This window comes from Mauremys mutica, chromosome 2, assembly GCF_020497125.1.
Source record: "Mauremys mutica isolate MM-2020 ecotype Southern chromosome 2, ASM2049712v1, whole genome shotgun sequence".
In the NCBI taxonomy this organism is placed as follows: Eukaryota; Metazoa; Chordata; order Testudines; family Geoemydidae; genus Mauremys; species Mauremys mutica.
The window spans coordinates 38,097,617-38,123,165 of NC_059073.1; the positions used below are offsets into that span (position 1 = coordinate 38,097,617).

Consider the following 25,549-nt stretch of genomic DNA (forward strand, 5'->3'; position numbering starts at 1 on the left):
CCAAAACAAAGTGTGAACACAATGAAAAGCAACACAAAGATGAATGAGGACAAACAAACATGAAAAGCAGGAACTTTCAGCAAATGAGGTAATCATCCGAAATAGAACTCAGCTTATACAAATTGAAATAAGAAACAGATCATTGATCAACTTAGAAAAATTACTGAAAATAAAAATATATAAGATAAATTAACATGCAAGTGATAATATAAAAATATACACCTCTACCTCAATATAACGCTGTCCTTGGGAGCCAAAAAATCTTCCCACGTTATAGGTGAAACCGTGTTATATTGAACTTGCTTTGATCCACCGGAGTGCACAGCCCCGCCCCCCTGGAGCGCTGCTTTACCGCGTTATATCCAAATTAATGTTATATCAGGTGGTGTTATATTGAGGTAGCGGTGTAATTATCACACTTAGGATTTATCTGTTGTAACCCTACAGTGAAAAGGGTTATACAGTTTAAATACTGTATGTGGCAGATATATTTCCATTAAGTGTTTATGTTGATTGATTTTAAATAGTTGTCTTTAATAACTTTATTGAAGAGAGACCACTGCAACTGTAAAAATGTAGTTTCATTTTTATGTGGTACCAATTATAGACTTTTGAGGCTGAAAATGTAAAAAAATACGTCTTACAAAAACATTATCCTATTCAATTGTCTGCCAACTAATAATCCAGACATCAATTTTTTCTAAAAATACATTATTTATTTGGGTACTAAGCACAGTTCTTCAGAATTTTATCTTCTACCACTAAACAATGTAGGTACACACAGGTACATGCATTTATTCACACCAAGGAAAATATATACCTGGCATCTCTGTGGTGGTGGTCAAAGGACTGAGTATATCGAGAGCGAGGTAGTGTGAGACAATGACTGAAAGCATGGCAGAAACAAAAATACAGAAATGAGACAATAAAACAAAGAGGGAATAATTTACATCACACAACAGAAACATGAAGGTCAGATGGCTTGTGGACAGAGCACCCATAAAAATATTTCCTGGAAGTACTGAAATAATTACCTACTCTTAAATCTGAAATATCAAAACTACGTAAAATACTTATATATTTTCAAGGAAAAGTTATTAATATTTTGAGAAAACTAGGTTACTTTCCTATAACGAAAGTTTTCAATTTGTTTTCTCGACAGATTCCTCTATATAACTGGAGCATGCATAGCATGGCTATGTGGGACTCCATAAGATAAAAAATAAGGTGTTTTTTAAAATGTTGATTGTAAGGCTCTATGTGTGAGATGGAATCAAAGCATTGACTATAAATCCAAAGTCCAACGAACCATCCTCCATTTCTCAGGTAGCTTCCACTTAAGAATGAAGATTCTCATACAAGCAGAGATGCCGGAAGCAAATTTATAATTATAAAGGAGACAATTTCTGAAAATTCCAGTTACAGACCAAAAACCCAGTTTTCACTTTCATAACATCCATCCATAGATAGCAAATCTAAGAGGCAAAAAAGTAATACCCACTAGTATATAATGGTTTTTAAATTTCTAGTTAAAGAGAAATGAAAGAGTAGCCCTACCAAAGTAGGTGTGGTAATCTAAATAATATTGTTTTTAAAAGCTGGTCTAAAGACTATGTGGAAATCTTTTACAAATTATATGACTGGAATCTAATGAACACAGCTTCCAAAAAGGGAGAAGAATCCAAAAAGCATCCACTCCTTCTAAACTCTTCCTGATTCTAATGCAGCCCAGATCTGGGTCCTGACATTTCTCTTTGGAAAGATAATCAATTACCTGGATGACAGATTTCTTCCAAAGCTACGATGTGACTGCCATTAAGGTTTGCAGTTCACAATGTGAAAGGTTACAGTGACAAAAAAGTAAATCCTTCATTCAAATGATTCCAACCACTGCAAGATGAGGATTCTGGGGCAGAGAACTTTAGCTATGACTGGCTTCCCTCTAGCCATAGCTACCTCCACTTCCTACTTCTCATGTGAAGCGTGAGAGGAGTTGGCATTGTCTTTGAAGTAGTTATACTTTTTCTTTATCAACTTGGAAGCAGCTGGTCAAAAATAGGCTGCAAGGACATGGCAACTCTACTTGGTCAGGGATTCCTTCCCCAGGTATCTCTTGGTTGTGGCCTTTGTACATTCCTGTACAAAATTTAACTCAATATCAGCTGCCTTGGATAGGTTCTGCAAAAACTGGAGAAAAGTAGAAACATCCTCTTTGCCATTGCTATGTTGGTGTTTTTCCACAGAGAACATTAATTTAGCATCAGATGAGTCCTCCAGACCAGTGGTTCTCAAAGCCGGTCCGCTGCTTGTTCAGGGAAAGCCCCTGGCAGGCCAGGCCGGTTTGTTTACCTGCCACGTCCACAGGTTCAGCCGATCGCGGCTCCCACTGGCCGTGGTTCACCACTCCAGGCCAATGGGGGCTGCGGAAAGCGGCACGGGCCAAGGGATGTGCTGGCTGCCCTTTCTGCACCCCCATTGGCCTGCAGTGGTGAAGCGCGGCCAGTGGGAGCCGCGATCGGCCAAACCTGCGGACGCGGCTGATAAACAAACCGGCCCAGCCTGCTAGGGGCTTTCCCTGAACAAGCGGTGGATCGGCTTTGAGAACCACTGCTCCAGACCAGTGCCTCTCAATCTTTCCAAACTACTATACCCTTTTCAGGAGTCTGATTTGTCTTGTGTACCCCAAAGTTTCACCTCACTTAAAAACTACTTGCTTACAAAATCAGGCATAAAAATACAAAAGTGTCACAGCACACTATTACTGAAAAATAGCTTACTTTCTCATTTTTACCATATAATTCTAAAATGAATCAACTGGAATATAAATATTGTACTTACATTTCAGTGTATAGTATATAGAGCAGTACAAACTAGTCATTGTATGAAATTTTAGTTTTTACTGACTTTGCTAGTGCTTTTTTATGTAGCTTGTTGTAAAACTAGGCAAATATCTAGATGAGTTGATGTACCTGCTGGGAGACCTCTGCATACCCCCAGGGGTACACATACCCAAGATTTAGAACCACTGCTCCAGACCATCAGTCCCAAGCAGCAGCTCTGGTCATCTAATCCTCAGCCTAACCCCTCCCAACCATCTGGAAGTGTCATCTGGATGGGGAGGCATAGTGTGTCACCAGACCTTTGGAAACTGGCTATACTGCAGTCTTTGGCATAAGAGGCACTGACATGAAGTCCTGAATTTCCTGTCCCAAGAGCACCAACTTTTAAGACACAATCATTAGTCTTGGTGCAAAGAGCACTCTATGTTCTGAGAGACACCCCTGTAGAGACAAGGAGAGAACAATGCCTTACTGTGGCCATCATGGCAGTTTCATAGAGAACTAGGAGCAGGCACTGATCAGAATCCTCCTCTTCCTCCTCTCTACTTTGAGCACATGGGTGGTAGGAGGGGAAATCCTTCATCCTCAGTACAAAACTGTGGATTCAAGGCCTTCAACAGGGGAATGTCTCTGACTTCTCCAATGAGCTGGGGCCCTACTATTGAGAAGCTTCATGGAGTCTGTATCTGAGCATGTTACTCCACCTGGTACTTCAAAAAGCAAGTTGCCCATCTGGTCTTATCAGAAGAGACCATGGTCTGCATTAGTATAAGTAATACCTTACATTGGACTTACATGAATATCCATAGTGTTCTTCAAAGGGGGTATAGAAACGCTGCTCACATTGGTGGACATCAGCAAGCAAACTTGCCAATCCTACACACCATAGTCAATTCAAAGGCAGGAAACACATGGAACATGGCTGTCCATCTTGGACACAGTTCTGCTGCACTAACATGATCAAAAGTTTCTTTCTTTCTTTCTTTCTTGACATATATTAAAAGGAAAAGTTGGGTGGTGGAAATGAACAACAAAAATCTTTCACACCAAGAATATGTAGTAGGAGTCAATGTTCCAAGAAGCCTACTAAACACAAGGTGCTGGAAAACCATAACTTAGGTGCTAGTGGGTTGATAAAAACTAAACTGGTACATTGACACACTAACAGAAATTGCATTTTTAAATAATTCAAGAAAATGCAAAAGCATGGAGGCTAGTATTGAAACATCTGGGCAGGTGCAGATGCACAGAGGAAAAGCAAACAGTTGAGGAAGCACCAGAAATGCTGAGGTGGAAGCTGAAGCACCAAGACACAAATGCTGAAGTGCCACAAAATGCTCTTGACAATTTAGGCAACTGACCAGACTGGCTGGAATCTAGTGAGTCAATGGCAAAGGATATCAGAGAATGTGTGGAAGAGCTGGAGTGATGCAGAGGCACAGTGATGGGGAGCTCCTTTGCTGACTCCCAGTCAAGAAGAAACTCACTGGAATGTTCAGAAGGCAGCACTGATGCCCAGCAGGGGATGATGCGCAACAGTAGCAGCGTGGCTCATTCTCTCCCCTGCTACTACTGTCCGCAGGGGTGCAGCAGGAGTAAAACTTCTTTAAGAACTGAAGAAGAACCGCTGGTCTTAGGTAAGGTGCTAAGATTCAGGGCTGAGAATCCTCATAGATAGTATGTTTAGAGATCATTTACAGTAGAATTTTAGAGTTACGAACACCTGAGTTATAAATTGACCAGCCAACCACACACCTCATTTGGAACCAGAAGTACGTAATCAGGCAGCAGCAGAGACAAAAAATAAAAAGCAAATACAGTACAGTACTGTGGTAACACACTACTAAAAATAAAGTGAAATAAGAAAAAAGATTTAGCAAAAAGGATTTGTGCTTCTTTCATTTAAATTAAGATGGTTAAAAGCAGCATTTTTCTTCTGCATAGTAAAGTTTCAAAACTGTACTAAGCTAATATTCCATTATAAACTTTTGAAAGAAGAACCATATGTTCAGAATTACAAACATTTCAGAATTATGAGCAACCTCCATTTCCAAGGTGATCGTAACTCTGAGTTTCTACTGTACTTCCACATGCTGAAGAGCTGACTTCGGTAATTGCTGACAAAGAATAAGACAGGATGCTTGTAATCATTGTACCCCATTTTGAGGTTATGTATGGGTTATGACATATTGGAGAATTGTCTGAAATCAGCAAGATGAAAATCAATAAAGACAAGTGCAAAATACTGTACTTAAGAAGGAAAAATCACATGCACAAATACAAAATAGGGAATAACTGCCTAGGCAGTTGTACTGCTGACAACGATCTGGGTGTTATAGTGGATCACAAACTGACAATGAGCCAACAATGTGACACAGTTGCAAGGAAGGCTAATATTCTAAGGCGTATTAACAGAACTGTTACATAAGACAAGGGAGGTAATTGTCCCACTCTACTCAGCAATGGTGAGTCCTCAGTTAAGTACTGTGTTCAATTCTGGATGCCCATGTTTTACGAAGAATGTGGACAAGTTGGAAAGATTCCGGAGGATAAAAATAAGAGTGATAAAAGCATTAGAAAACCCAACTTACGAGGAAAGGTTAAAAAATGGGCATGTTTAGTCTTGAGAAAAGACTGACTGAACAGACATTCTAGGCTTCAAAGTGACACATAGGGACACTGACAATCCTGGAATTTTCTTGACTGGGGCAGGGGGTGATCAATCAGCAACATGAATACATATGTTATGCTGCCACAATGACCATGGTGAACACATGCTGACACTGTCAGGGTAAGTCTAAAAATAGAAATTGGCTTGATTGCATGGCAGCATGACAGCCAAAAATGGTATTTATGAACATTTGGTTAAACTAGTATAAAAATGTACAGGAGTGATGTATTAAATACACTAGTCAACACCTGAAGTCTAATATGATCACAGATCCTTTACAAATTACTGATGATCACATCTGAAGAATAAATGGTTAGTAAAAACATTTCAAGAAATTAACTTTGTGAATAACTTGTTTCTAATAAATCCTCCTTAGTTCTACCATAAATAGGCAAGGGTAACTTTAATTGATTCTACTCTTTCAAAGTTTTTTACACTCTCTTATAAAAATTAAAATACTTAAAAACTGTTTGAATGCAGTCTGAAACATCATACAGCAACTTCACAGATGAATAAAATAGAGAATAGAGAAAATAGAGAAAAAGATGTGGCTGGCAATGAGTAATTAAATACTTGTTGCAGTACTTGTTTTGAATTTTAATATTTTTACTCTAGAAAAAAGAACAACAAATGCAGAATAATTCCTAGGTTTGATTTTAGAGGCATAAAGGATAAGCAAGACAGCAATAACTGTTGTTACATAACAGTCAGGTTGATTTATGTGTAATGTTGAGAAAAAAAGGAAAAGTAGCATTAAATATGACCATGCCCTCCAGAATCAGTTTAAGCGAACATCCCTTTATGCTTTTTTGCTACACGATCTTTCTAGTGAGTGACCGTGTTTTCACTCAGATCAGAGCACTAACTGTTCAGATGTCTATTTCAATTTCTGAAGGCCACAGTGGATAAAGCTAGATTTTTCCAGTTCAGTACCAGTCTTATCAAGGTGACTTTTTTTCCCCAGTAACACTGTTCGGAAGCATGGACAAAGTCATAGATCAGGCTTTGATCTCAGGAATCTCATTTTGGCAGTTTCACCTTACTCTGTAACAAGCAGTAGCCCTCATCAGAAACTAACTACATATAATATAGTGCAATGCAGCATGATTTGCAAGTCTCAGGAGAGACTCATGACTAAAGCCTGCATAAAAACTAAACTGTCTTTCACCTCACAAGGCTTGGTTTGTCTGCCAGGAGAATGCCACATCATTATATCTTATTTTTATCAAGATGGAGTATACTGCAGGCTACTATTCCATTAGAAAGTGACATGAAATAGATTTTGCAGATTTTCAAAATCATGTTCCCATATCAGTAAAAACATAGTGCACACTGACATTGTAAAAGCCCACCCTAGACATGCAGGACAATTTGATCAGAAATACAGAAAAAGAAATAACTTTGGAACTGTTTTTTGTCTAAATTTATGTGTTTCTCACTTGTTATGTTTCTAATAAGTGATTGGGCATTAATCAGACAGACACATCCACTGAAGGAGGCCATTGCAGTACCATAGCATATTTTACACAACTATTTGCCAGGTTCCCATTCTGATAAAATACATGGATATAATATGCCACATCACAGTCATCATCTTGACAGTCCTCCTTCCGAGGAAGTCAAGAAGATTACTGGGTTTCTCCAACCCATATAATAGACTGCCGTTAAAACATTATCAATAAAATATACCGATACATAGTAACTTGGAAGGATAATGAAATTCATTGTGCATTGTTCATTTATTAGATGGCTGTTATTAAAATATGATATTAAATTAAGAGAATACAATATTTAAAGTATTTTGTAAATACTTATGTACTAGTTATTTACACTGTTCCTTTAAAGTGATTGTTTTCATAATCTGAAGTCCAGGTGATGTACCTATTACCCCTTGGGAATCTGAAGTAAGGACTAGTACTCATAGAGAATCTGCTCTTCAGAGAAGGTTTTGAAATGCTCACTCCGTACCCCTACAATTTTTGCAGCAGCCAGAAAGAAAGAACCAATCTCCGCCTCTTTACAGAAGTATTTTAATGGAATTTTAAATATGAAAAATTATGTCTTAACCAAGTTCTTATTAAGAATGTCTCATTCAAAAGCTTTTTCACCACCACCACCACCACAAAAAAGCCAAACCAAACCAAAACAAAAACCCTTTTCTTTAACTGAGGACATTTCTTCCATAGGAGTGCAGTCTTAATTCAGCTTACACAACCAGCCCAGCTGATGCTAGAATTAGCTCAGTCAGAAAAATGGCAAGATGCTGAAAAAGACTAGGACATGAAAAATTAATTCTCCATAATATTCCTAAAATATCTTTTGGAATATTTAAATATAAAATGATATTTAAGACCCTGTAACAGGTTATTTCATTTTCTATTATGGTTTTAGACACAAGGCATTAAATAAATTATTTTTATTTTAAAGTATCTGTCTACTTACCGATCTATTTTCTTATACTGCTCCCATACCATGATACCTAAGTAGTAGATATACAGTGGAGTCGCATCTTACATGGGGGTTAGGTTCTAAAGTCAGCGTGTAAGGCGAAAATTGCATATAGTCAAAATTAGCCTTGAAAATCCCTTAAATCGCCCATAAAGTACAGTATACTGTACATGGTTTTGTGTATACAACCTTGTACAGTAATATGTATAAATGTATAATGTATACAGTAATGTACAGTATACAATAAAGACTACATACGCAAAATATAATTTTACAGTACTGTATTTTTAATTACAGGGGGTCGTCAGGGCTAGACGTCGATCCAGGAGACAGAGGTGACGGAGAGCTTGGGTGACGGAGAGCGAGTCGTAGATGAAGTGGTTGACTCTGGTTCAGATTGAGAAGTTGATTGCGTAGGCATTGCTGCTGCTGGTTGTTTTTCCTTGAAAAACATGGTGATCGGCAACTGTTGCTGTTGTCTCTTGAGCTGCTCAAACATTTCTTGATACGGTCTCAAATCATCTGTAATACTATGTGTGATTTTGAGGCTTCATTCCATGGAGGGATAATATTCAGAAATTAAATCATTCAAGTGTTTCGCTGCTTGGAACACTTCAGCAAATTTATGAAGATTCCAACTTGCTGGCTCTTCCTGTTCGTCGTCATCATCTTTGTCTTCTGTAGATGATTTTATCAGTTCCTCTAACTCTTCGTTAGTCAATGTTTCTCCATGGCTCTCAATTAATTCTTCAATTTCTTCCTCAAGGATGTCGACAAAGCCATCACCACCACTTGCCTGGCCACCTGAACAATGCATTTCATTTCTTTGTCAATGGTCGGGAAACCCTTAAAATCATTCACACATTCTTTCCATAGGTTTCGCCAACATGCATTGACTGTTTCAGGCTTGATTACATCCATTTCCTGTTTAATATAAGTGATGCAATTGGCAACGTTGAAGGACTTCCAACACTCCATCACATTAAGATTGGGATCAGCATCCATAGCGCTGCGTATCAATGAGAACGTAAGCCTCGTGTATGTAGCCTTGAAACAGCGAATCACACCTTGGTCGAGAGGTTGGAGGATGGAGGTGGTATTGGGGAGGAGAAAGATGGCTTCATCGCCGTTATGTGCAAACTGGACTCAGAGTGGCCAGGAGCATTGTCTACAATCAGCAACACTTTAAAGTCAAGTCCTTTCTCTTCGAGGTACCACTTGACCTCCGGAATGAATCACTTGTGGAACCAATACAGAAATAATGCTGCAATCATCCAAGCCTTTTTATTTGATTGCCAGAACACAGGCAGGAGATTTTTGTTCTTGCCTTTTAGGGCATGGAGATTTGCAGCCCTGTAGAGCAAGCCTGGATTTATTAAATGCCCAGCCGCATTGTCACAAAATAACACAGTTACATGGTCTTTAACTGCTTTGAAGCCAGGGGCTTGTCTTTCTGATTTCAAAATGTAAGTGCAGTTGCACATTTTTTTCCAGAAGACCCCAGTCTCGTCAGCATTAAAAACTTGTTCCGGAAGATAGCCCTTTTCTTCTATGATTTTCTGTAATTGTTTGGGGTAGGCTTTTGCTGCCTCTTCATTGGCAGATGCAGCTTCACCAGTAGTCTGCATGTTTTTGAGGTTGAGGCAGTTCCTAAAACTTTTAAGCCAACCTTGGCTGGCTTTGAATTCCTTCTCATCAGAAGGCTGTCCCTCTTCAGCAGGGGGTTTGAACAGCGCATAGAGGCTAAGAGCCTTTTCTCGCAACGTGTTGCCATCAATAGGCACACATTTACGGTTCATGTCTTCCAGCCATAAGTTTAATGCCTTTTCAGTCTTCACTAAAGTCTTATCATGCATCTGGCTCATCACCTTAGCAGTTATTGGAGCACTTGATGCCACGGCTTGACGAATTTCTCTCTCTCGAATCTTGATGGCACAGATGCTAGATTCATTGCAGCCATATTTATGTGCCATGTTGGAGACTGACATACCGTCTCTCAATAAGTCCAACACAGCCAGTTTTTCCTCCAGCATTGGAACAGATCGCTGTTTCTTTGGTTGAGCACCAGATGAAGTAGTTGGCTTGTGTTTAGGGACCATGTTGTACAAAAAATACTTATCTTTAAACACTAGAATCACACTCAGTGCGGCGAGATGCTCACACTATGAGAGGCACGCAGGAACTGAGACCGACTGAGGGAACAGCAGATTCACTTCTCCCATCTCATGCTCACTCCGGGGCATACGCTCATCGGGTGGAATCGCCCGAACTATTTATAGGTATCTTGTTGTTTTTCTTTTTTTTGCTGAGTGCATATAGTTGAATTAGCTTAAGTTAAATGCGAGTATGTTGCGACTCACCGGTACAACTTAAATGTCTTTCAGATACAGCCTGCCTGGAGAGTAAGGAGGGGTTTGGTCACGGGGAGCATGTGGACATCAAAAACCCTGGGGGAATGCTCAAAGCAACGGTATTTGCTAAATTCTTTTACAGGAGTAGTATACATTCCCCCTTCTCAGTGGTTGCCCATGTGGAGAGACGACACGGCTATAGATCACCCTTATCCTGCCCCAGGACATTTTAGCAGCATTATTGGCTTTTCATGCCACTCTTCAGCACTCATATAGGACTGTGTACTCTCTGTTCCATAATGTTGACATTAAGTAGTTCTTAACAGCGCATCATCTAACAAATGAGAATGCTGTATCTGATTTAGGAAAAAAACAGTATAGCACTTGAAACAGTATTTTGTTTACTATAATGCAGTTACCACAAATCAAGGGCTATATAACCTAAAGCAGAGGTTCTCAAACTGTAGTCCGTGGATCACCAGTGGTCCTCAAGCTCCATTCAGGTGGTTCGCGGATAGTTCCATCTAAGGTGCGCGCCTGGGCAGCCGCACATGAAGAATGAAGACCCACTCACCTAATTAGTGGAGCAGCAGAGGCGTGGCACCACTAATTAGGTGCCTGGACCCTGGAGAAGACACACATGTAAGGTGAGGCGGTGGCCTTGGGGGGAATAGGTGGTAAGTGGGAGGGGGCAGTGGGGTGAGAAGAGGGGGTGGGGGGAATTTGGGACATGCAGGGCTGCGGCGGCCAGAGAAAGAGGTGACTTTCCCCAGCTCCAGGGCTGTGGTTGCTGGGGAGAGATGGCCTTCCTTCCCAGCCTCAGCTCTGTGGCTGCTGTGGCAGGAGAAAGACCCCCCTCCTTCCCAGCCACAGCTCAGGGGCTGCCGTGGCACAGGAGAGAGGGCACATCCATTGCATTAGAAAGGTAAGACTATTGATATTAAAATATGAGTTGTATTCTTTTATTTGTAGAACAACAAACATTAATTATTATTAAGAGGTTTTTTTATATAGTGCTTTTATCCAAAGCACTTTACAATAGTTAGCTAACAGTACAAACAACATTTGGAAAGATCATTGAGTGATCTGCCGAGACCCTCAGCACTTTTAAGGTGGTCCACAAAAAAAAAATTGAGAACCACTGACTTAAAGTATCTCTATTTTAGTCTATAAAAATAGTACAGTGGTGTGTTAGTAATAGTAGTTTAATTGGCTCTCTTTGTAAGGGGCCTGTTCTCATTGATGATGCATGATAACGATTTCCATTAATGTTGGTGAAAATTATCTATGTCCATTAAAGACATGGGGGAATTGCACTCTAAGGCTAAATCCTCAAGTGTACCAAAGCATTGATTCGCATATCTGGGTGGAGAAGGGGGCAGCTGGGAAGTTGGGAGTCAATCCAGCCCTTAGCACAATTTAGAGCAGCTCCAGGATTATTATAAAATATATTGGCTTGCAACATCTCCTTTGAAGCAGCTAAGTCAATGGGGATAACCAGAGCATGGTGTTTTTCAGCCATGGCCCCTCCCTTCGTATAGCAGTTCTGAGTCCCCTTCTCACTACCAGCACAGAGCAAAGAGGACGTAACTAGGTCTAGCCCTGTTTGTTTTCCAATTCTCTATAAACTAAAACATATAAATACAAATATGTAAATGCATTAGAGCAGGGACAACATATTATTCTGTGTTTTATACATCAACATGTGAATTTGCAGGACTTTATGCCAACAAAAGAATAACAAGAACAATAATAATCAACACCCAGTATGATATCTCTACTATTTGTTTGCAAGTATTGTATGTATTTTAGCTTAAGAACATTTCTTTATATTTAAAATGATAAATTAAGTATTTAAGCAGGAACATCTGTCATCTCTCTTTATAATACATTTATAGAAGGGAATGTAGTAAATTTTTGAAAACTATTTTTATGGCAAAATCTGACCTGTGATCTAATCCAGGTTCATAGCTGTTTTATTTGCTTTCCCACAAACATTTCAATGACTAATTATTGTCTAAACTAGAATTATGGGGATGGAGTTTTATTCATGCAAATATGAGTCTGTGTATGAACAAGCAGAATCACATTTAATTATGCACTTTTGCACCTGAAATATAAGGATTTAATGCTGCTTTAAATCCTAATGTACAATGCTGCAATAGCTGTAAACACACACACATGCACAAACATACCAGTATTGCATTTTTGTTTGAGAAAACAATGATTTTTTTATGCACACTCAGGTTTTGTGGGTTTGTTAGTAAAGATGCTGGAGGAACATGTTTTAGGATCAGATACAGAAACTGCCTCTGCAGTAGAACTACATGTCCTTTTCACCACACCAGTCTCACATGTGTTCTGTATATACTACATAACAATGATCGTGGTCAATAACTGGTGAAAGTAGGTCAAATTGATAGGCTAGTTTGACAAAAATAGAGACTAGCAGATTCAGTCCATATTCTTTTCAGGTATATGGACGAATATGCATTGTGATGTATATAGGAAAAAATACATGGCAGCAATTAATTTCAATTACACCCATGTAAAGATAAGGCTGTGGTTGTAATGTTCACAAATATGACCATTCATATACACAGATATACAATTACTTTGTGTGAACATGAGGTCTGTTATACAGCAAATAAATCAGACATATCTTTCCTCTCCCTCAGTCAGGAAGGAATCCCACTGTATTTATATCTGGATTCCACATATATAGCTAAATGTAATGCTTTGTTATACGCAAAAAAGGACAGGAAAAGATTTTAAATGTCTTAAATACCAAATACCCTGAGAAAACTTGCTTCAATACAGAAATAAAACCCCCTATGGGCCTGCGTCCTCCCTGCCACCCCAACCCGGGGGTGACAGTCTCCCCTTCCCCAGGCCAGAAGCCTGAGCTTCGGACTATTTCCTGCCCAGTCTTGATCCAGAGCCTGGGCTAATTGACTGTTTATTTGCCGCTCAGCCTGCACCCAGGCCTGAGCCTCAGATTCTTTGTTGCCCTGCCTTGATCCAGGGCTGGGGCCAATTGACTGTTTGTTTCCCACCCATCCTGAGCACAGGCCTGGGCCCCAGCTGCAAGCAGAGACCACTTTGTTCCCCAAGGCAGCCGACGTATCAGTGACGTAGTGAGGCGGGGTGGCCTCCCAAGGACCCGGAGAGGGAGGGCCCCCGCACTGAGCCACTATAAACCCATATAAAGTATCATTAAACAACTATAACCCATACTAGATGGGGACCCCACCCTGAAAGAAATCTTTAACTCCCTCTAATGGCCTCAAAACAACCCTCCAACCTCTCCAAGCTCATCATCAGAAGCAAGCTCCCCACAAACCAGGACACACCAACTCAAAGCAACACCAGACCCTGCCAGAACAACAGATACAAAGCTTGCATACATAGCTCCACTGCTATGATGATCAACACCCTTCACAACATATCTTTCAAGATCCATGGATCCTACACATGCCTATCTCAACATGTGGTATATCTCATCCAGTGCAGTAAATATATAAGTAGGGGCATTGCCAGCAGATCGAGGGATGTGATCATTCCTCTCTATTCGACATTGGTGAGGCCTCATCTGGAGTAGTGTGTCCAGTTTTGGGCCGCACACTACAAGAAGGATGTGGAAAAATTGGAAAGAGTCCAGTGGAGGGCAACAAAAATGATTAGGGGGCTAGAGCACATGACTTATGAGGAGAGGCTGAGGGAACTGGGATTGTTTAGTCTGCAGAAGAGAAGAATGAGGGGGGATTTGATAGCTGATTTCAGCTACCTGAAAGGGGGTTCCAAAGAGGATGGATCTAGACTGTTCTCAGTGGTACCTGATGACAGAACAAAGAGTAATGGTCTCAAGTTGCAGTGGGGGAGGTTTAGGTTGGATATTAGGAAAAACTTTTTCTCTCAGAGAGTGGTGAAGCACTGGAATGGGTTACCTAGGGAGGTGGTGGAATCTCCTTCCTTAGAGGTTTTTAAGGTCAGGCTTGACAAAGCCCTGGCTGGGATGATTTAGTTGGGAATTGGTCCTGCTTTAAGCAGGGGGTTGGACTAGATGACCTCCTGAGGTCCCATCCAACCCTGATATTCTATGATTCTATGATTCTAAATGGCCCAATAACAACTATGTAGGTGAGACCAGACAATTACTATGCTCTTGCATGAACTCACACAGGAAAATGATAAAAAGACAAAAACACCCAATCACCTGTGGGTGAGCACTATCTGACCTATCAGTCCTCAACCTCGAAGGAAACAACTCTTTCAAAAGATGAGCATGGGAGCTTAAATTAATTACTCTGCTGGACAATATAAATCATGGACTGAACAAAGAGACTGGATTTATGGCTTGTTACAATAATCTGGAATCCACTAACCCCCCTCTTTTTGTTTTATGACTCCAGAGGTGTTAAGAGGCCACTCTACCTTGAATGGTCCCTTACAATATGTGCTAACTAAACAGTTTGTTCCAATCTTGCATTTTGCTGTGACGCTGGGAGTACCTTTCCCAGACCTGAGGAAGAGATCTGTATGGCTTGAAAACTTTTCTCTCTCAACAACAAAAGTTGGTCCAATAAGAGATATTACCTCACCCACCTTGTCTCTTTAAAATTTCCTGGTCTCACTTATCTCCTGCTGTGCATAAGGTCCTTACAATGCTCCCTACATCTTTAAATGGTCCAAATAGTTCTTTAGGCACTCCACTTCTTTATAAAGGTTCAGGTAGCCAATAAAGGAACAGAAACCATACTATGTCCTTCAGGTGACCAATCACACAACACACCAAAGTCCAGGTCTGAACACACATACAGTAAACACATACACATTAACATTAAAAGGTTATATGTACACTGTATTGTCCTTCTTTCCGCTCTTCTTATAGTGCAAAGAGTTAAATGTTTTTGATTTCTGTGATTTTTTTTTAACAACAGAACTGAGCCCTTAGAAAATAATTATCCTCTTTTCAGTTTCCATTCCCCTCTGAGCAGGCCTTATGCCACTGCCTAATGTTCTGCCCCCATCCTGGCAGAGGTGGTAAGTCAGGGACCTGGCTGTGGGAAGGGAGCATGGCTGGAGCACTGCTGCATTCTGAGGATCCTCAACCACTAGAAACCACAATAAACAGGCCCAGGAATGGGTGCGGGGCTTAACTGTGGCGTAAAGCCAATTTTGTCTGTCCCCTTTGAACTTTCACCAAGCAGCGTCTGTCAGTACATGTTTTTGGGTCCAATCTGCATATTGTTTACTCAGGTTGTTTATCTATCTTTTCCAATGTCTTGCCCAATCATTTTTCCTTCAGTTGGTGCTCTAATTACATTAGTCACATTAGTAACCTCCGGTTTTATCAGGCACTAAGTACGAGGGTGGCTATAGTTTTAGCTATTTCTTTTTGTCTTTGGAACCAGGCTAAGAGTGTCCCATTCTTGTCTCCCCAGTCATATCCATATCTTTGTGCCTTTCATATGAAGTGTTCCTGTGGTTTGAGAAACTGAGTAGTTTCGTTCCTTTTCTAAAGCTATACCCTTCTGAGATTTTTGGTCTATAGTCAAGTGTTTATTAAGAAATAACATGTAGGAAATGATGGAAACACAGGAGACTGCCTTAAAGGCTTCCCATCTACTATCAGGGAAAGTTTCCTGTCCGTATTTTTGAAAGTATATTTGCTACTGATTATATTTTTTAAAACATCAAAATAGTTTCATTTATAAAAATAGGCAATTATTTCAATAGAGATTCTTAAGGATACATGGGTTGAAGAATCAGATACAATCTGATAAAGAAAGGCCATGTTAGAAGCAATTTTCATTTTGGTCAGAAAGTGATCAGAGCAACTCCATGCTACTTATTCAACAGAAGTAGTTGTGTCCTGGGGCTTAAAAAACAAACAGTTATTGCAAGAAAGAGACTCAGAAACACATGAATAACAACAGTACACCCAAGTTTGTGGTTTCAGGGTTTGCCTTATATCTGTGAGACCCAGGAACTAAACCAAGCAGACCCCGAATCTTCTCCATTAAAATAGTGCTGAAGAGAAACAACTTGAGCTTTCATTTATTGAGAGGTTGAAGTTCCTTGCGGGGGAGCTCAGTAGTACAATCACTTGAGCACCAGCATATATTAAAATACAAACAAAAAAGCCATCTGGCTCAGAACATATGATCTAGGTAGGTTTGTCTTTCCTCCCTGCTTAGACTGCCCTTCAGTTGCTCAGAATCTACCTTCAGAGTGCTTTTTAACAAAAGCTAATTGTAAGGAGAAGTTTTTATGGCTAGATAAAGTAATACCATCAAAGCTGGTGGTGTGACAGCAATTTATATACCTTTCCCAACCACATCTTTTTCATTTTACTGATATTAGTTTGTAGGAGGTAAGATTGGTGCAAAATTAGAGTGCAAAAGGTCTTTTCTTTTTGACTAAAGTGTTTAAGGCATGGACACTCCATGAGATGCAATTAACATAGTTGCCCATTTTGATATATGTATTTAAAACATCAAAATAGTGATTTAGAATATAATAATAAAGCAAGGTTTTATATTTCTTAACAAGATTGCTTGTTTAATTCAAATTCAAATTGTATAATTATAGCAATTATAAAAGTGCTTTAAAAAAACTCTGTAGACTTTTGACCAAAATGAAACAATACACATATATAAATTCCATTGTTAAAAAAATAATTTAAACAATTAAGTTTTGGGGCTATAAATACACTCACTAAATTTCTGACATATATCAAATGATCAGACTGGGTGGTTATCAATTTTAATTATAGTTTAACTCTGTCATCAAGACTACATGCCAGTGTGTCGATTAAAATTCAGTAAATCAAAGAAGGAATATTGGCCTTTAATTAAGATATATAAACATGACTTTTAGAATAATTAATGTTTTAAAGGATTAATCATAGAATCACAGAACCATAGGGTTAGAAGGGATTACAAGCATCATCTAGTCTATTCCTCTGCCAAGATACAGGATTTGTTGTGTCAGATGGCTATCCATCCTCCTTTTGAAAACCTCCAGTGAAAGAGCTTCCACAACCTCCCTATGCACTCTGTTTCATTGTCCTACTGTTCTTACAGTTAGGAAGTTTTTCCTGAGATTTAATTTAAATCTGCTATGCTGTAGTTTGAACCCATTGCCTCGTCTTGCCTTCTGTGGCAAGAGAGAACTATTTTTCTCCATCTTTCTTATGGCAGCCTTTCAAGTATTTGAAGATCAATATCATGTCCCCCCTAAACTTCCTCTTTTCCAAACTAAACATACTCAGTTCCTTCAGCCTATGCTCATATGGCTTCCATTCCATCTCTTTGATCATTTTTGTTGAGCACCTCTGGATCCTTTTCAGTTTCTTTACATCTTTTTTATACAGCAGTGACCAAAATTGGACACACTATTCCAGCTAAGGCCTAACCAGCCCCAAGTAGAGCGGTACTATTACCTCCCATGACTTGCATGCTATTCCTCTGTTAATGCAACCCAAAATGGCATTTGCTTTTTTTGCAACAGCATCACATTGTTGACTCCTGTTCAGTTTGTAATAAAATAAATAATAAAATAAATCAATTTCAGTGGTTGAGTGCTAAGGATTCAGCCTACATCCAGGCAGAAAAAAGTTTATGTCTTCTTTGCTGCTTTGTTGGTATTTTGTTTTTCAGTTCTGAGTATTAAATTTTCAGGGAACATTTACACTGCCATTAGACTTGAAAGTAGTAAGAGAGTCTTGTCTGTGTCAATAGGAAATTGTTCCTTCTGCATCACTAACAGTGAAAAATGTCAAAATTACTGCATTTTATGAAAAATATATATGACTTGATTCCCTGCTCACTTTTGTATTGTGTCCTACTAGGACTGAGGGGGTTAATTTCTTCTTTGGGGCAGGGGAATAAGAGATGGATGTTGGTCATGTAGGCATGTCTGGGTAGGTATGAATGAACTACCAAGAACTGTCAACATATGAATGGACTTACCCTCAGACATACAATGGAAGATCAGGGACCAGACATTAACTTGTACCACCTGGCAGCTGAGGGAGGCAGAATATGTGAAAATAGTACAACTAGAACTTGAAACAAAGAACTAAGGTGTCAGAAAACTGTTGTAAGAACTTTGCTTCCCAGTGCAGAGAGAGAGAGATGGCATCCTGGACATTTTGGGCCAGAGTGGCAGGTAGTTCTGCCACTATGGATGTAGTGGAGCCACTACAAAAATTGGAGGCCTCAGGCCTTGCTCTAAAGAGGTATACTCTCTGAGAGTCTGTATAAAAGCCATAGGTAAGCTCTCAGTATGAATCCATGACACAAGCATTCTTATATTCCTTAGGGCTGCCAGTAAGAAAACCACAGTCCTATGATGTTCTTGTCTCAGCTTCATGGAATATAGCAAAGAGTATATTATTCTACATTCTCTTAGGAAGTTTTCTGTCCTCAGAACTCTCATCTACATCACTTACAATCTGGGTTGAAGGAGATGTGGGAAGTGTTTTAGAAGGTGATAGATTCTACTCAGGCATACTTAAGTATATTTTCTTTATCTCTGATTCAGGAAGTGAAAGATGACAGTTCTGGGGAAGTGGTTTTGAGAGGTTTTTGTACATTTTGGGTGAATTCTTTAAATATGTATTTTAATAACGCTAAATGTAAAACTATATCTAGGAACAAAGAACGCAGGCCATCCTTACAGGATGGGGGACTCTATCCTGGAAAGCAGTTACTCTGAATAAGATTCAAGGGTCATGCTGGATAATCAGCTGAACATGTGATCCCAGTGTGATGCTGTAGCCAAAAGAGCTAATGCAATCTTGGGATATATAAACAGAGGAATCTCGAGTAGATTCAAAGAGCTCAATCTATTTAGGTTAACAAAGAGACGGTAAAGAGGTGACTTGATTACAGTCTATAAATATCTACATGGGAAACCAATAATCAGCTCTTCACTCTGGCAGAGACAGGTACAACATGACCCAATGGCTTGAGGTGGAAACTGGAAAATTCAGACTGGAAATAAGGCTTAAGTTATTAACGGTGAGAGTAATTAATCACTGGAACAATTTACCAAAGGTTATGGGGGATTCTCCATCACTGACAATTTTAAATTTGGATGTTTTTCTAAAAGATATGTTCTAGAACATCAGTTCTCAAACTCTGGGGCAGGCCTCCCAAAGGAGGCGTGGAAATGTGTCAAGGAAGGCACGAGCTGTGTGGTTTTTTTTAAATTATTATTAATAGGTCTGCCAGTCAGCCCGGTGCACACCTGGGTGGCTGGGGGAGAGGAGATAAGGGGAACAGCCTGAGCCCCGCAATCCTGGGGCTGACTGCCAAAATCCCAATCCCACCCCTGGGGCTGACAGCCCAAGCCCTGCCGCCCAGGCTTGAGCTCTCCTTCCCTGCCCCTCAGTCCCTCACTGGGAGACAGCCAGGGCGCTCATTTCCCCTCACGCTCCAATCCCTCACCTGGAGGCAGCAGGGCTCCGGCTGTCAGCTCTGGGGTGGCAGCAGGAGCACAGAAGTAAGGGTGGCAATGGGGCACTAAACCTGCTGTGAAAAGTGATATTGACAAATATCACTTTTCACATTGCCACCCTTACTTCTGTGCTGCTGCTGGCCTTCAGAGCTGGCCTTCACTGCCTTCAGAGCTGAGCGCCCAGCCAGGAGCCACTGCTCTCCGTTCTGCCTTCAGAGCTGGGTGGCAGTATATGTACTTAGGGGAGGAGGGCAGAAACAACTACAGACCCAATGAAATAAGTTTGAAAACCACTGCTCTAGAAATTATTTTGGTGAAGTTCTACGGCCTATGTTATACAGGAGGTGAGACTAGATGATCAGAATGGTCCCTGCTGGCCTTGGAATCTATGGAAAAGACATATTTTAGCAGGTTTCCCACCAAGTTTCTTACACTGGTGTGTTTTGCTTCTTCTAAGAAGAAAACAACTCTTCCATTTCTCATTCTGGATCTGTTTTTCAGATCCTCTCAATTCTCCCTTTAAAAAAATAAAACAACAACAAACACTTATTTTTGTTGGATGATTCTAACTGCCTGGGTCTGTCTTTACTGAAGTTAGTTTAGTCTCAATGTCATCCATTTTTACTTAGAGTTCTTCTTTTATTTCTTTGTTACCATCCCTAATTGCTTGCAGGATCCCTGAGGAGATAGGGGACAAGAGTTTCCTGGTCCTGCCAGTTGCAATGGGATTCTCAATGGAAAGGTGAGAGCATATGCTATCGGGTTCTGGGCAGCAATATCTGCAGTGTGAGGTGGCTTCAATACAGAAATGTGGAATTTGCTAAAAGTAAATATCACTAATGTCTGTATGACCTTGTGTGCTGCTGAGCAGCTCATCCCCACCCTCAGGAACATCATTTAGAAGCTCTTGTGATATAAATAGTGGGTTTTCTGGGATATTTCAGGGTGTGTGTTGTTTGTTTGTTTTGAATTTTTCCCACTCTGGGTTTTGATAAACCCACTCAAATATTTCCTGCCTGACCCAGGGCACGATGAGTTCGCGCAGTGCCATTCAACATATTCATAACTGATCTGGAAAAAGGGGTAAATGGTGAGGTGGCAAAGTTTTCACATGATAAAAAATTACTCTGGATAGTTAAGTCCAAAGCTGACTGAGAAGGGATCTCAGAAAACTGGAGGCTGGGCAAGAAAATGACAGATGAAATTAAAATGTAGATAATTGCAAATAATGCACATTTGAAAACATAATTCCAACTATACATACAAAATGATTGAGTCTAAATTAGCTGTTCCACTAGAGGAAGATCATGGCATTATCATGGATAGTTCTCTGAAAACATCTCCACAATATGCAGCGGCACTCAAAAAAGCTAACAGAATGTCAGGAATCATTAGGAAACGGGTAGATAATTAGACAAAATATCATAATGCCACTATATAAATCCATGGTACGCCCACATCTTGAATACTGCATACAGATCTGGTTGCCGCATCTCAGAAATACTATTGTTTTGATTCTTTAATTACCTTCCCATTCACATTCCTTCTTTATTTCACAACAGAAACTTCAATGTTTGGGTTATACTGAAAGTTTGGGTTATACTGCTAATAACACACGATAGACAGGATACATGTATAGTTGGTTGGCTTGTTTTTAAATACAGAACAGTATATAAAGTATTTGTTTGGAGAGGGAAAATACAAGAAAAATAATTCTTCAAGTGTTGCCACATATGGAAGTTCAAGAAAATCATGAAAATAAGCATAAAACCAAAAAATCATTAATCTTCATCCTTACAAATCTGGTGAGCCACTCTGTTAGCTAATGAAGTTCCAGAGTGCCATAAACTAAGAAACATCGTCCTGAGCATCTACTGTCTTGTTTGCATCATGATATTGCATGATCACAGTACAGAGTACCTTTGTACTGATACAACACTATGCTACTGCTGCAAACATCCCAGTGCAATGCCAAAACATAGTGTCACAACTCTTGTGTATTTTTTGACACACCTGTTAACAAAATGTCCATTATCTAATTAATGCTCCCCCACCCAAAGTGCACTGAAGCAGGATGTATCTGCTTGAAGTGATGAGGAGGGATTCTAGTGGTTCTGTTCAGCACCCCCTGCACTGTTGTGTGTGCATTTGTACGGTAACAAGGAGAGCGTCTGCCTGAGACCAAACTCAGGCATGAAAACAGTTTCTACAAGACCTATATGTGGTGCTTCAAAGAGCCAGAGCTTCATGACTATTGACTATATAATAATACCCAAGAGCACTCTGGGTTTTTTTCCCCCATTCCAAAAAAAGACATTCATTAGTTACAATCCTGAGTTAATTGCTTTAGGACATCAAAATTAAATAAACTGGCCTCAACACCCAGCTAAGTAATGTTTCTCCTGGTGATGGCATAATTACAAAACCCGGGCAAAGATTCTAATACAAGAAATCTGTAAAGATAAATACACAATCTATGTATATTTCTAACAAATACAGTTATAAATCTAGAACAAAAAAATTGTTTGCTTTTCAGTATTTCACTTTTATGCATTTGCTGTTTTGTCAAAATTTTTCTGATACTGATTTTTACATGGATTATATACGGGGTGCAAGTAACTTAAGGGATTTACTGCTATGCAGGGCTGGGGTCCTGACCAGGTGTGTGGGGGTCCCCTTGGGTGGAAGGGGTGGGGCCTTGGGCAGAAGGGAGGGGGCCTTTAAATCGCTGCCGCTACCCCGGGGCTCCAGCAGCCATTTAAAGGACCCGAGGCTCCGGCTTCAGTAGCAGAGGCCAGGAGTTCTGGGCCCTTTAAGTCACTGCTGGAGCCTCATGGTAGCAGTAGTTGTGGCGCTGGCTGGGAACCAGGGTACTCTGGCAGCAATTTAAAGGGTCAGGGGTTCTGGCCACTGCCACTACCCTAGGGCTCTGGCAGTGGGGCGCTGGTGGTGATTTAAAGGGCCCAGGGCTCCGGCTGTGGTAGCCAGGGGCGGCTCCAGGCCCCAGCACGCCAAGCGCCTTCTTGGGGCGGCAAGCCGTGGGGGGGCACTCTGTCGCAGGCAGGCTGCCTTCAGCAGCTTGCCTGCAGAGGGTCCGCTGGTCCCGTGGCTTCGGCGGACCCTCCACAGGCAAGCCACCGAAGGCAGCCTTTCTGCCGTGCTTGGGGCGGCAAAAAGCCTAGAGCCGCCCCTGGCGGTAGCAGTGTACGGGAGCCCCGGGTCCTTTAAATCACCGCTGGAGCCCCGGGGCTCCTGGCCATTGCCGCTACCTGGGGCTCTGGCAGTGGGGCTCTGGCAGCGATTTATAGGGTCAGGGGCTCCAGACGCTGCCGGGAGGCCCGGGCCCTTTTAAATTGCCTGCCTGGGGAAGCTGCCCCCTGCCGATATGTTTGGCTGTATACCGGCTCTATGCCGGACCGGATCGGCTTACTTTCACCTCTGATTATATATAAAATAACTACAAGTTGAGATTTGCCTGGGGATTGTGTGCCTCACATTTATGGACCATAACATTAATACCCTTTTAAAACACAATGGTCTTTTCTGTTCAATATACTTAACTCAATTTCCTAAATTCTTAATTGGATTATTGTTAACAACTTCAGTTATGTAATTTTGATGTCACTTATTAGATAATCCATCTTTACTAATAATCTGCAAAAATATTAATTTGGCATACAGCAACTACATAAATTCCCACGACGTATGATAAGTGAAGATGGGAAAATATATCTCTATTGCTCATTGGTATCTGTAAAAAACAAATGCTACAGTATTTAGCAATCTTGCCTGCATAATTGTGATGGGTATATTACATCTTGATGCTCAAAACGTACTCAAGTGAAGAAGTATTTTAAAACTAAGGGAGACAAATGCTTTCTCTTTTTGTTTTATGACCCAAAGTCGTGGTGACAAGCACACAGACCTTTTCTTTTTTTTTAACTAAAGGCAGAAGATACTTCAGGTAATACAGCAAAATGAGCTACACTATCCGACTATAAACTGTATCTCACTTCTAACTCAGTAATATTCAGACAGGTTGATATGTCTCTGCTCATGATTTATGAAGCCCTGTTCATCAGAAATCTTTCTATCATGGTGAGATGTGCACTGTAAACACACAAGGCCCAATTCTGATCTCAGAGAACAGCAAAGAAGCTTATTTTAAGGGTAAATGGCTCATAAAGTTAAGAACAGATAAGAACTATGCCATATTTTACTTTTGCTATATGCATGCTACTTCCACTATACCCAAGGGGAGTTTTTCACAAACACTGAGTACAAAATATGGACTTTTATGTAATTTTCATACAGCAGTGAAAATTATCAACTAAGAATTCTGCTACATATTTTTCAACATATTCGCCAGTTTGGAGACATTACAAACACAGTAAACAACAAACATTGTTTAAAGAATTGAAAATAGTCAAAATAAAATCAAATGCACAGAGAATCAGTCTTGCTGCTGGTGTAACAGATACACCTCAAAGATTTTCTGTTTTCTTTCTTTCGAAGAGGATACAAGATGGCAGTTCAGGCAGCCCTGTACACACTGTGAATTTTAAATATTAAACCACTAAAAAGAATAGCAGAGATATCATCTATGGAACTCTGAGGCTATGTAGGTTTCTGTGGGTTTTTTGTTTACTTTAGTTACCTGAATTTAGGGTTAATACATCACACTGATATAATTCACTTGTGATGACTATAGACTAAAGAGGTTTCTAATTCCTATATGATTTTTACCTCTCTCTGTCTAGGGAGTAGTGGTCATCTATTGCACGATGTCTATCCATTCGGTTCATGGTATTATAATGTGCAGCAGTAGATCGAGTCCCTCGGGGTCCCTGTTCCACATTCCTACTGAGGACATAAAAGCCATCAAAGTCTTAGGGTGAGTAGTGCACCATGTCCTTATACTGATTTGTAAAATTAGTTCTGTTAATGAAAATGTCAGCTATAAAAAAGCTTTAAAAGGTCTATCTTTCACATACTTGTACTGTTACATAATAATAAGTCTCATGGTGAATTGTTTTGATGTAAAAGCAGCAAAGAGTCCTGTGGCACCTTATAGACTAACAGACGTATTAGAGCATGAGCTTTCTTGGGTATGAGCTTTTGATGTAATGGCTATAATTATTTCAAAGAAAAAAGGCACTACCTTTGTGCCACAGATACTGCGACTTTAACACAGGAGAGGATTTGAGCCATTGTACTTATAGAGTGATGCATTGTAGCAGAAGTCTGCTTTCTAACTGAGAGATTTATTGTAGAGAACTAGAATGTTTCAGGGTCCATCAAATACAGGGCTGGTGTTTTGCCATATTAGGCAGAAGCAATCTACTATGGAGTGAAATGAGGACTACTAAGTAAATTCAGCCTGCCAAGCAAATTATCACCTGTACAAATCACTAGATATAAGTTTTGCAATGAAAGCAGCACAATAATTTAATTTGCATAATCTAGGAGTTTAAAGGAAGATGTATTTAAATTAAACATTTTCTATATTCTAGTAGCAACAAGTAATTATTATAGTGATGAAATCCTGGCTACACTGAAGTTTTACCACTGACTTCAGTGGAGCCAAGCTTTCACCCATAATTTATTCAATATAAACTCTGATAACCAGTGGTATCCAATGACCCCTCTCCTCCTGCTGCACCACAGAACAAATCAACCAGTAGCAGGAAGAAAGGAAGATAGTACTATCAACTGCAAAGTTTATCAGGTAAATGCAATAGGATATTTTCATTTGTATGTTCACAGAGTTT

At 40.1% G+C, this 25,549-nt stretch overlaps 1 protein-coding gene across 18 annotated transcripts in view; it reads right to left on the reverse strand.

Moving 5' to 3' along the window:
* Positions 1 to 25,549, reverse strand: part of RIMS2 (regulating synaptic membrane exocytosis 2) — a 799,605-nt gene that overhangs the window by 232,219 nt on the left and 541,837 nt on the right. For 10 of the 18 annotated variants that reach the window (XM_045004549.1, XM_045004551.1, XM_045004550.1 and 7 more), the window contains 2 exons: positions 24,525 to 24,641; positions 821 to 886 (listed from right to left, as the gene is read on the reverse strand). In XM_045004549.1, the coding sequence (XP_044860484.1) occupies positions 821 to 886; positions 24,525 to 24,641 (183 nt within the window). The remainder of the gene's footprint in view (positions 1 to 820; positions 887 to 24,524; positions 24,642 to 25,549) is intronic. The other 8 variants (XM_045004555.1, XM_045004557.1, XM_045004552.1 and 5 more) reach the window with 2 other exon arrangements.